The 12,880-nt window shown below is 42.6% G+C and overlaps 2 protein-coding genes and 1 non-coding gene across 5 annotated transcripts in view; 1 reads left to right on the top strand and 2 right to left on the bottom strand.

Moving 5' to 3' along the window:
- Terb1 (telomere repeat binding bouquet formation protein 1) overlaps nucleotides 1-1,655 on the bottom strand; it is an 87,888-nt gene extending 86,233 nt beyond the window's left edge. Inside the window, exon 1 of the mRNA XM_045142864.1 lies at nucleotides 1,625-1,655. Coding sequence (XP_044998799.1) covers nucleotides 1,625-1,655 — 31 coding nt within the window. The remainder of the gene's footprint in view (nucleotides 1-1,624) is intronic.
- An 82-nt stretch (nucleotides 1,656-1,737) lies between these two features.
- Nucleotides 1,738-1,843, top strand: LOC123458369. Its single transcript, XR_006635630.1, has one exon. It is a non-coding gene; the product is annotated as a U6 spliceosomal RNA (small nuclear RNA).
- An 8,264-nt stretch (nucleotides 1,844-10,107) lies between these two features.
- The window catches only part of Nae1 (NEDD8 activating enzyme E1 subunit 1), a 46,210-nt gene continuing 43,437 nt past the window's right edge, over nucleotides 10,108-12,880 (bottom strand). For all 3 annotated transcript variants that reach the window (XM_004663475.2, XM_045141664.1, XM_045141665.1), the window contains one exon: nucleotides 10,108-10,341. In XM_004663475.2, coding sequence (XP_004663532.1) covers nucleotides 10,232-10,341 — 110 coding nt within the window. In that variant the 3' untranslated portion in view covers nucleotides 10,108-10,231. The remainder of the gene's footprint in view (nucleotides 10,342-12,880) is intronic.

Raw genomic sequence — 12,880 nt, 5'->3', positions numbered from 1 at the left:
TCAACTTGTTCTCTAGAATCTACTTCTCTCTTAAAAAAAAAACAAAAAAAACTTAGGCCAGCTGGGCATGGTGGTCATGCCTTTAATCCCAGAATTTTGGGAGGCTGAGGTAAGAGGATCATCATGAGTTTGAGGTTGCTTGGTGCTACAGAGTGATTTCCAAGTCAGTCTAGGCTAGAGTGAGGCCCTACTTTGAAAAAAAAAAAACAACAACAACAACAACAACAACAAAAAAAAAACTCTAAACATTTAAGTCTATAATTTTGTAAGACTTCCTTGACTAGAGGTACATAGCTGCTTGGGAGGGTGAGACAGAAGGATACCTTGAACCCAAGAGTTCCAGGGCAGCCTGAGCAACATAGTGAGACTCTGACTCAAAAGACTTGTTTGCCATTATAACCTCCCTCTAGCCACTGCCATGTATCTTTAGTAATTATTTATTTTAAGTTTTATTTGAGACAGGGTCTCTCATGTAGCCCCAGATGACCACCAACTATAGCCAATGATGACCCTGAACTCCTGATCCTCCTGCCTCTACTTCCTGAGTGCTAGGATTATAGGCATGCACCACCATATTTGGCTTTAGCCAAGCTTTCTAAAAGAGTAACACACTGTCCTTAGATTTTTATTTCCCACTCAGACCTAAATATAATCAAGCTAAACTCTAAGTTTACTGTTACTAAAGCAAATGACATCTTACATGGAAAATTCAGCGAATAACTTATATTCATCTGTGACATTTGACATGGCTACTCTTAAATCCATCTTTTCCTTGAAGCATTCTCCTAAGGTTCTATTTCCAAGACATCATATTCTTAACTTTTCCCCTTTCTGAAATATTCTTCTTATGTCTTTTTTATTTTCTGAGGGACCTCTTCTTCAGCTAAACCATTATCATTAGGGGACAGAATTCCCCACTTTTTTTTTTTTTTTTTTTTTTTTGAGGTAGAGTTTCACTCTAGCCAGGCTGACCTGAAATTCACTATATAGTCTCATGGTTGCCTCAAACTCATGGGGATCCTACTACCTCTGCCTCCCAAGTGTTGTCCCCACCCTTTCTTTGTATTTCCATCCTGTCTGACCTCACCATGCCCATGAATTCAGTCCATCTTTTTAGGACAATTCTGTAAGCCCGGGGATACTCTGACAGTGGTCCTTTCTGTTCACTATTCTCAGTGTTCCTCCCTCTCCCCATAATGGAGATCGAACCCAGGGGCTTATTTATCCGAGGCAGGTGCCCTGTCATTGAGCTATATCACCTTTTTGCTTTATTTGAGAGAAGGCTCATTATATAGCCTAGGCTGGTCTCAAACTTGCAATCTTCTTGCCTTAATCAGAATAGCTTGGATTACAGATATGAGCCACTATGGCTAGGGCCTACTGTTCTTTTATATTCTACCAGTAAATCAACTAAAAAATAGTATTCTAAGATTCAGCATGTCTTTTCCCATGTCAGTTTCCTAAAGCCAGGAGTTATGTTATAGAATGAGAGAACATGTTAAATAGATATGTAAATTACTAAATGGTTCTTTCATTTTCTAGATGCAAATATATATGCCAATATACTATAAAACTAATCAAATACATTATAAGATTACAGATATATTATCTATGAATTTCTCACCCTGTATTTTCTTTGTGTTCTCACTTTCCATGTTTGTCTTTTTCCTTATATTTCATCTACAAGATAAAGACATTTTATTGACGTTAATCAGCATCTAAAAAATATTCTCAGCAGTTTTCTTACTTTGGAAACACATATACTAAAATCAGAATGAGACAGAGACTAACATTCCTCCTGCCCAAGGATGAGATAGAAATGCACGAAGCATTCCATGTTGAAAGAAAAAGAGACAAGAGAAGAGAAGAAAAAGAAAAGATTCTGCGTATGGTGGTATATACCTGTAATGCCAATACATGGCAGACAGAGGCAGGTGGATCATGAGTTTGAGGGCAACATGGGCCATACAGAGAGTATCAGGCCAGTCTGGCTATCAGACCATGTTAAAAACAAGATGAAGGCTAGAGATGGTTTAGCAGTTAAGATGCTTGCCTGCAAAGCCTAAGGACTCATGTTTGACTCTCTAGATCCCATGTAAGCCAGAAGCATAGTTATGCAAGCATGCAAGGTCATACATGCGCACAAGGGGGCACACATATCTGGAGTTCGACTGCAGTGGCTAGAGGCCCTGGCACATCAATTCTCTCTCTCACTCTCACATAAAAAAAATAGAAAGATGAATAGCTGGGAGTGGTGGCTCATGCCTTTAATCCCAGCACTCAGGAGACAGAGGTAGGAGGATGGCCCTGAGTTCAAGGCCACCCTGAGACTACATAGTTGTAGCAGACGGCTGCAGGTTCACTGAGATGAACTTCCACACCAAGCAGTTATGGAGGAAGGGATTTATTGAAGCTTACAGATCCCAGGGGAAGTTCCATAATGGCAGAAGGAGCTGGCCTACTTTCACAGGACCAAGCAAAGAGAAGTACAAGCCTAAAGCCAAAAGCCACAGCACACTTCAGTAACTCCTACTAGGCACACTTTGCATATTTTTAGATTAGAATCTGAAACCCACCACCACACCTTAAGATCCACCCAGTGACATTGCCTCCAGCCAGGTGGCTGCAGATGCAAACTACAAACAAATAAAACACTGAATATATTGGGGGCCATCTATTCAAACCATCACAATAGTGAATTCCAGGTCAGTCTGGGCTACAGTGAGATACTACCTCAAAAAAAACAAAAAAAGAATAACTTCTTTTCACTGTTAGGACCACACCCAGACCCTGTGCATGCTGGACAAGCACTTTACCACTGAGCTACACCCCAAGCCCCTTTTAAAGCTAAATGCCTTGAAATTGAAACCAGGAACACATTTTTTTCCTCTTTGACTTTTGTGTACACTTCTAATACACATTTTTAGTTTGCAGAGTAAAATAAAGTAGTTTAGGCTGGAGATGTAGCTCTGTGGATAGAGTGCCTACCTAGGATGCATGAGGCCTAGGTTTGGTCCCCAGCACCACATAAATTGGTCATGGTGGAACATGCCAGTAATTCTAGCATTTGGGAGGTACAGGTAGGAAGATCAAGAGGTCAAGGTCATACTCTGCTACACTACAACTTCAAGGTCAGCCTGGGCTACATGAGACTCTGTCTCAAAAAATAACAATAAAAGACATTTTGCTAATTACTTAGCATTACTACAAGTCATTTATTTACGAGCTAAGTGTTTAAAATATTAGCAGCAATAAAACCAAGCCTGGTAGGGTTAGCACTGGGAAGGTGGAGACAGGAGGAACAGAAGTTCAAAGGCATACTCTGATATATAGCAAGTTCAAGGCTAGTCTGGATACATGAGACCAGATTTCTAAGTAAATGAATACATTTTACAGTGAATGATCACTAAAAACTTTCAACAGGTTTCATAATTATTAAGTTATAGTTTATTTCCCAAAATAAAAATGTAAAATTATGCATATTATGATATATTTTCATATATTAGTGAGGATAAAAACTGTCACCAACAAGATTTCAAAATTCTTTACTGTATTCTCACAGGAAATAAAAAAGAATTTTTTAGGGCTGGGGAGACGGTTCAGTAGAAAAAGGGCATGAGGCACAAGTGTGGGTACCTGAGTGTAGATCCTTACAACCCATTTAAAGTCACAAAGACACCACAGCTGAAACATTTGTAATCTCAGTGTGCCTAGAAGGGAAGCCAGCTAGCTTTTCCAGCACAGCAGTGAACAATCCTACCTCAAACGAGGGGGAAGGTAAGGACTGACACCTGAAGTTGTCCTCTGACCTCTACACACACATATTTTTCTAAATTAAGAGAAAGCACAAACTTACAGGTTCCACTTAATCTACTCTTCAAAACAGTACTAGTAGCCCAAATGCTTAAGAAAACTAATGGGGATGTAAGACCCCCAGAATGAGGACCCCACACTCTGCCCGGAAATGGCGATACCCCAAATCACTCACGAGAAACGGTCTTAATGCAAACAGCAAGAGGATTTTTATTCCAACCGCGCTAGGGCCCACAGTCATACACCATGCAGGGGAAGAGGACTGCAGAGCCCCGAATGCAGGAACGGGACAGTTTTTATGGGGTTTCTAACAAAGCCTGTGCATTAGACCAATCATTTTTTTAACATCAAGAGCCTGTGGGGTGCGAGCCAGTCAGTTTGTGCCACTCCATAGTTTCTAAGCCAGTTATTTTAATTTGTTCAAGCCCCTCATGGACCAATCAGTCTCCTATGACCTTGGTGGTCAGGTTTGCGCAGGTCCTTGGGTGGGAGCAGCAGAGTGTGGTATCAGTCTCCTATGACCTTGGTGGTCTGAGGCAGGCTACTAAGGCTTATGGTGCAGGCTATTTACAGAAACCAAATAAGTGGTTTACTTTATTATTCATTTCCCATCCTTGAGGGCTATCTCATGCCCTTTTTACCTAGTTTTATATTAGGAACGGGCTCTGATATAATGAGAAGAGGGATTCTTTACTTGCTTCCAACAGAGAGTAAAGCCTGGAGTTTGAGGTATGCAGGGGCCCGCTTAAGCTCCCTTTGGAGCGTGACAGTATTTCTGGGCTTCTGAATTCTTGGGCCTTTCAGGGACAGCATCATTGAGGGAGTGGGGAAAGAGAGGAAAAGAGAGACAGAGGGCTGGAGAGATTGCTTAATGGTTAAAGCACTTGCCTGTAAAGCCTAGGTTCTATTCCCCAATACCCATGTAAGCCAGATGCACAAAGCTCATGTGTCTGGAGTTCGTCTGCAGTGGCTAGAGGCCCTGGTGCATCCATTCTCTCTGTCTGCCTCATTCTCTCTCTCAAATAAATAATTTTATTTATTTATTTTTTTTTTGTTTTCGAGGTAGGGTCTCACTCTGGTCCAGGCTGACCTGGAATTAACTCTGTTATCTCAGGGTGGCCTTGAACTCATGGCAATCCTCCTACCTCTGCCTCCCGAGTGCTGGGATTAAAGGCTTGCTCCACCACTCCCAGCTCTAAAATAAAATATTTTTAAGAGAGAAAGAGAAAAGAAGATAGGTAAGAGAAAAGACAGGTGCTAGGGTAAGGGGTAGAGAGGAAGAGAAAGAGAAAGAGAAAACAAGCTGAGCATTGCCCCCCCCCCACCTGTTTTTAATGCTTTAGATAGAACCCAAGGTGGAGTCCACCATAAGCTACAAGCTTAGCCTCTGAATTTTATTCTTTGCCTAATCTAGAAAATGTTAATGTCAAAAGCTTTTTTAAAAATAAAAATCTACATCTTACCCCCAAATATAAGAAAGATAAAATGGCATCTTTCTGTGTGAAGCTGACAGGGCTGAAAATCCAAATACTAATTGCCACTGCTAAATTGTTTAAGGTGGCCCCTTCAACCTTGGAATTATTTACCGTAAAAAGCGTCCTTTAATGGTGGCAGAGAGAACAGGCAACTATGCAGCCTGTTCTATAACTTTCTGTTACAGTAGAACAGGATTGCAAAGGAGGTCATCTAGATCATAGAAAACTCTCTTAGGGCTAGCCCAGGAGTCAAGCGCTGGACGAGATGGGCAGCACACGGGAACCGCCCTTGAGGTCCCACAGGTACCAGCTCCTCCGAATTTCCACGGAGGTAAGGCTAACTCCCCCGCGTCCCGGCTTCTGCTCAATGACACCGACGTCTGGCTCACCCGAGAGGATGAAGACCGTGGGACGAGGGCGGGCTCCTACCCCACCAGAGTTCTCAAGTCGCGCGGGGCAGCAGGCGCTCGTCGCCTCACGAGGCCCGGGCTCGGCCGGCGCCCCACGCCGGGCCCTGCCGCGGCCGCCCGTCGCACCCGCGAAGTTCTCCGTGAATCCCACCCCCGCACACCGGCGCCTGACGAGCGCTGCAGCGCTCCTCACCCAGAAAGGCGAGCCCTGTCCCCTGCGCCCAGCCCGCAACCTCAGGAGGGCCACGCGACGAGGGTCCGCAGACAAGGCCCGGAGGCGGTGCTCGTGACCCTCGAACGCCCGCTCGCCTGCCTCCACCTCACCGACCGAGGCCTGAAGAGGTTTCCCATCCGGGGACCCCCAGGCTCACATCCGCTGGGCGGGACTTCCGCTCGCACGCCTTCCTCGCACCTAGACTCTTCCTCATGGCGGCCTTCGGATGTCCGACGTTCACAAGAGCAAGAGGGTGACCAGTGTGTGGTACAGAGGATTTTTTACAATTCATTCTATTTTAGTTTCATGTGTCTATTTGAGACAGAGAGAGGGAAAGAGAGAGAATGGGTGCACCAGGGCCTCTAGCCACTGCAAACGAACTCCAGGTGCATGTGCCACCATCTTTACCCATTGAGGTAACTAACCTGCCTAAAAAATATTAAAAAAAAAAAAAGCCGGGTGCGGTGGTGCACACCTTTAATCCCAGCACTCGGGGAGGCAGAGGTAGGAGGATCACCGTGAGTTCGTAGCCACCCTGAGACTACACAGTGAATTCTAGGTCAGCCCAGCTAGAGTGAGACTCTACCTCAAAAAAATACATACATATCTTTTAGTTCAGGTCAGACTCCACTTTCCCACTCTCTAGAGACCAAAAGACCAGAGCTCCTGAGTCGCAAATGGTGTCAAGGACGACCTTTGTCTAATCAGTTCTACCGTGCTTCTTCTGTAACAACCACCCCACAGAAATGTTGGGAGATGGAAGTCAAACACTGTAAGGGGGCAGTCAGTGCCTACTGTGGGAAAGGAGAGCTAATACAATGGCCAAACTAGGACAATCTATTGGAATCCAAGAAAACTAAGTTCCTGTGAACTACCCCCTTGGCAAATCAAGTTCTTAGAAAACTGCTTTTCAGTGGTAGCCAACGTACGGCCCTAAGGTCATGTTAAAACATTCCTCAGCTATATATGTCAGAATCTAGGCCCTGCCTTCTGGATTTCCAGTTTATAACTTCACCCATCTTTTTTTTTTAAGAGAAAGAGTTGGCACAACAGGGCCACCAGCCACTGCAGTCAAACTCCACACATGTGTGCCTCCTTGTGTGCATGTGTCACTGTGCATCTGGCTTACATGGGACCTGGAGAATTAAACATGAGTCCTTAGGCTTTGCAGGCAGGCACCTTAACTGCTATACCATCTCTCCAGCTGCCATATTTTTAAATAATTTATTTATTTATGAGAAAGGCAGGGAACAGGACCTCTAGCCACTGCAAACTAACTCTAGATGCATGTGCCCCCTTGTGCAGCTGGCTTACATGGGTACTGGGGAATTGAACCCAGGTCCCTAGGCTTTGCAGGCAAGTGCCTTAACTACTGAGCAATCTCCAGCCCAACTTCGCCCATCTTAAGGAATTCTCCACTCTCCCCCTCCTCCTGCCAATATGCTGGTGAATGCTATTAGTCCAATATGATTACACTTTAAAATGAAATTTGAGGTTTTTGTAATGTAGATGAGACTTCATAACATTTCAAGAAGTAGATCTAGTGGCAAAACTTTACTTACTGTGACACTACATGGGGTTAGTTTTTGTTTTCTGATAAAAACTTTACATCTTGCAATGTCTAAAATTCTATGTTAAAAAGTAATGATGGGCTGGAGAGATGGCCTAGCGGTTAAGCGCTTGCCTAGGAAGCCTAAGGACCCCGGTTCGAGGCTCGGTTCCCCAGGTCCCACGTTAGCCAGATGCACAAGGGGGCGCACGCGTCTGGAGTTCGTTTGCAGTGGCTGGAGGCCCTGGCGCGCCCATCCTCTCTCTCTCACTCTATCTGTCTTTCTCCCTGTGTCTGTCACTCTCAAATAAATAAATAAAAAATGAACAAAAAATATTAAAAAAAAAAATGATGGGAGCCGGGCGTGGTGGCGCACACCTTTAATCCCAGCACTTGGGAGGCAGAGGTAGGAGGATCGCCATGAGTTCAAGGCCACCCTGAGACTACAGAGTTAATTCCAGGTCAGCCTGGACCAGAGTGAGACCTTACCTCAAAAAAAAAAAAAAAGTAATGATGGGGTCAGAGAGATGGCTTAGCATTTAAGGTGCCTGCCTGCGAAACCTAAGAACTCATGTTCAAATCTCCAAGTCCCATGTAAGCCAGATAGTGTTCCAAGTGTGCAATGTCACACACGTGCACAAGGGAACACACGTATCTGGAGGTTATTTGCAGCAGCTGAAGGTCCTGGCACACCCATTCTCTCTCTCCCCCTCTCTGCCTCTTTCTTTTTCTCTCTTGCTCTCAAATAATATTTTAAAAAAGTAACGATGGTCCTAAAGGATCTTTCCATGGAAGTAAGTAACTCCATACACACCTGGAGTTCCTGTGTAGTGGCAAGAGGCCCTGGCCTGTTCATGTGCTCGTGCTTTTTCTCAAATAACCTGCACATAGCTTAAGCTCATTAAGATTGTAAGAAAAAATATTTTTTAGGGCTGGGGGGTAAAGTATTTGTGGTACAAACATGAGGACCTGAGTTCAGTTCCCCAGTAGCCACATAATTTGCCCAACATAATGTTGCCTGCCTGTAATCCCAGTGCTCAGGAAACAGAAAACAAGAATCTCTGGGGCTCACTGACTAGCTAGTTTAGCAGAATTTGTGAGCTCTAGGTTCAGTAAAGACCCTGTCTTAAAAAATAAGATGCAGCTGGGTGTGGTGGTACACACCTTTAATCCCAGCATTTGGGAGGCAGAGGTAGGAGGATCACTGGGAGTTCAAGGCCACCCTGAGATTACATAGTGAATTCCAGGTCAGCCTGAGCTAGAGTGAGACCCTACCTCGAAAAACAAAAACAACAAAAAAAGGTGCAGGGTGGAGAGATGGCTTAGCAGTTAAGGCACTTGCTTATGTGTATTCTGTCCCCAGAACACATGTAAGCCAGATGCACAAGGTGGCACATGCATCTGAAATTTGTTTGTAGCAGCTGGATGCCCTCGTGTGCCCATCCTCCCTCTATCTGCCTCTTTCTCTCTCAAATAAATAAGTAAAAATAAATATATTTTTAAAACTAAGTAAGGTAAAGGTGACTGAGGAATTTTGACCTCTGGCCTGCACACCTGCACATGCACACACACTGCTACCTACAGACACATAAATTTGCATTTGTGAATGTGCACCACACACACACAAAAAAATCATCAACTATTTCTAATGAAATAGATATCTATGATAAATAACTGAAGTATCAAGACAGTATAATGAACTAAATTAGAATCAAAATAGTTTTTTAAAATTTTTATTAGCATTTTCCATGATTATAAAAAAAAATCCCATGGTAATTCCCTCCCTACCCCCGTCCCACACTTTCCCCTTTGAAATTCCATTCTCCAACATATTACCTCCCCATCTCAATCATTGTACTTACATATATACAATATCAACCTATTAAGCACCCTCCTTGAAATAGTTTTTTAATTTTCAAATTTTTTATTATTTTATTTTTTAAAATTTTTATTAGCATTTTCCATGATTATAAAAAAAATCCCATGTTAATTTTCTCCCTCCCCCCACCCCACATTTTCCCCTTGAAATTCCATTCTCCATCATATTACCTCCCCATCTCAATCATTGTACTTACATATATACAATATCAACCTATTAAGTACCCTCCTCAAAATAGTTTGTTTTTAATCTCTGCTTATTTATTTATTTTTCCATTTTTTTAAAATTTTTTATTAACATTTTCCATGATTATAAAATATATCCCATGGTAATTCCCTCCCTCCCCACCCTCACACTTTCCCATTTGAAATTCCATTCTCCATCATATTACCTCCCCTTCTCAATCATTGTACTTACATATATACAATATCAACCTATTAAGTACCCTCCTCAAAATAGTTTTTTAATTTTTAAAAATTTATTATTATTTATTTACTTGAAAGTGACAAAGGGGCAGAAAGAGAGAAAGAATAGGCGTGCCAAGGCCTCCAGCCACTGCAAACAAACTCCAGACACATGTGCCCCCTTGTGCATCTGGCTAACATGGATCCTGGGGAATCGAGCCTTGAACTGCGGTCCTTAGGTTTCACAGGCAAGTGCTTAACCACTAAGCCTTCTCTCCAGCCCTCAAAGTAGTTTTTATTCTTTGGGAAAATGACTGCTTTCTCCCTGCTCCCACCCTCACAAAAAATTGATACTACATTACATATGAGTAAAATGTTTATTGAGGAAACAATTTAACAGCTCTCCTTTAAAAAAATATTACACACTGAAGTATGATATGAAGACAATTACAGTTTAATCATTAATACACTATACAAGGTGCTTATTCTATAACTGAAAAGTTGCTGAAGTTTGTGACATTCCACTATAAATGTAAGTATTATTAAAAATTACAAATTGTTTGGTGATTATTTTGATAACTTCTTGAGCAGCAGCTCCTGCAAGAAAAAGAACAAATCTTTTAAAATAATAAATTATAAGAGTTCAAATAACCAGGCATGGTATAGCACATCTATAATCCCAGCCCTTGGGAGAAGGTCAGGAAGATAAGGAGTTCAAGGCCAGCTTAAGCCATATAAGCAGTTGAAGGGTAGCCTGGGCTACATGACGCAAAACCAAAAAAAAAAAAAAATTTCCAAGGGTCTAAACCTGGCATGGTGGTGCATGCCTTTAATCCCAGCACTTGGGAGGCAGAAGTAGGAGGATGTCCATGAGTTTGAAGCCACCTTGAGACTACATAGTAAATTCTAGGTCAGCCTGAGCTAGACTGAAATCCTACCTCAAAAAAGCAAAAAAATAAAAATTTTCCAATATTAAAGGAAATAAAACTTTTGGTTTGGAAATTCATTCAGTGAGATACTAAGCCACAAATTAGAAGACTGAGGTATTTTGTTTGTTTATTTGAGAAAGAGGCAGATAGAAAGAGAATGGACACACCAGGGCCTCTAGCCGTTGCAAATGAACTCCAGACACATGTGCCACCTTGTGTAACTGGCTTATGTGGGCCCTGGGGAATTGAAACTGGGTCCTCTGACTTTGCAGGCAAGTGCTGTAACCACTAAGCCATCTTTCCAGCTCAGCTCAGTTATTTTTTAATTATAGTGGCTTTGAAAGTTGGCAATATCTAGTAAGTGAACAAGTCAGTTTAAGCAGTAATTTGATTGGTGGAACTTTTAAAAAGGATACAGAGAGGCATAAAGATCCTCAAAGAATCCCTTCTGTTGCATTTGGAGGTGTTTTGTTTCTTTTGGAGGAGGTTCTTTTTAAATTAATTCTTGGAATAGCATACAAAAGAAATTGGTTTCATTCTGACATTTTCATATATCATTATACCATGTTCTTTGCCTCCCTACTGCCTCCCATTCCCAATCTCCCTGTCTTCCTCCTGCCCCATTGCACTACCCCCCCCCCCCCCGAGGTAGGGTCTCACTCTAGCTCAGGCTGACCTGGAATTCACTCATTCACTCTGTAGTCTCAGGGTGGCCTTGAACTCATGGCGATCCTCCTATCTCTGCCTCCGAACTGCTGGGATTGAAGGTATGTGCCACCACACCCGGCTCTGCTTTGTGTGTTTTGAGGTGGAGTCTTGCTTTAGCCCAGGCTGACCTGAAATTCACTATGTAGTTTCAGGGTGGTCTCAAACTCAGTGATCCTCCTACCTCTGCCTCCCAAGTGTTGGGATTAAAGGTCTGTGCCACCACACCTGGTGCATTTGAATTTTATAACTTTGCCTCTTTTATTTTTACACACGCGTGTGTGTGTGTTATATGTACATGTATGTGCCCTTGCAGCAACCCATGTTTTTGCCTATGGCAGGGTGGTATGATGGCCAGAACACTGCTCTTCAGTTGGTCTTGTTTTGAGGTCCAGAGCCTGTCCTAATCCCTCCTTCCCCCAGTTCCTCAGGGAACGAGGGTTACAGGTTTACGGGGCCATGCCCAGCTGTTATGTGGGTTCTAGAGACTGGAACGCAGGTGGTCTCAGGCCCTCGTGCTTGTGGTGGACACTTAACTGCTGAGCCATCTCTCCAGCCCTATTTATGTTTTCTAAATTTATCTGAGGAGCTGGAGAGATGCACCTGTTCAGTAGCTAAAGTGTTTGCCTGCAAAGTCTAACAACAAGAGTTCAGTTCCAGTACCCATATGAAGCCAGATGCACAGTGACACATGTGTCTGGAGTTCATTTGCTGCAGCAGCTGAAGGCCCTAGCACACCTGTTCTATCTCTTTGTCTCTTTTCTCTAATTGAAAAAAAATTTTTTTAAATCTTAATTGAGAAGAAGTATGGCGTGACAGGGCTTCCTGCAAGTGAATTCCAGATGTATGTGCCACTCTGTGCATCTGACTTTACATGGGTACTAGTGAATCGGGCTTAAGCCATCAGGCTTCACAAGCAAATACCTTTAACAGCTGAGCCATCTCTCTAGCCCCCAATTTATGTTTTTAATACTTCTCTGGTTGTGTCTCCTAAAAACTTAACTGACTCTGAAATAAATAATTTGCTCTTTTCTGTTAAATGGCAAGTTACTTTAGTATTTCGGCATAAGAGAGTGGCTTTATTTAACCAAATTATCCAGAATCAGGCTTTAATTTGGATGTACTTATAGTTCTTTTAGGTCTGAATCATTCATTAGCATTTCAAACACTTTTAATGTTAATCAGACTGTATATGCCTTCAAACAATCATCTAGAAAGAAAGACATTGCAAGCAAATAGCTCAGGCTATTTGAAATCATAGGTAGGATAATAAATATTTTGAAGGTATTATTAACTTGATGTCTCTCACCTCTATTAGTATGTTGAAACACCTGATGCAATGTTATTAGTGGTGGGGCTTCTGGGGGGATGACTAAGTGATGAGGGTGAAACCCTAATCAATGATCTTATAAAGGAGATCCTGGAGGGGGTCTTTTACCATTTTCTTCCACTATGTGCAGTTATAGCAAGAAGAGGTATTATATTATGACTCAAGCAGTGAA

The sequence above is a fragment of the Jaculus jaculus genome, chromosome 1 (genome assembly GCF_020740685.1).
Source record: "Jaculus jaculus isolate mJacJac1 chromosome 1, mJacJac1.mat.Y.cur, whole genome shotgun sequence".
In the NCBI taxonomy this organism is placed as follows: Eukaryota; Metazoa; Chordata; class Mammalia; order Rodentia; family Dipodidae; genus Jaculus; species Jaculus jaculus.
The sequence above is the reverse complement of the archived record's forward strand: the minus strand, read 5'-3'. Positions and strand labels throughout refer to the sequence as shown.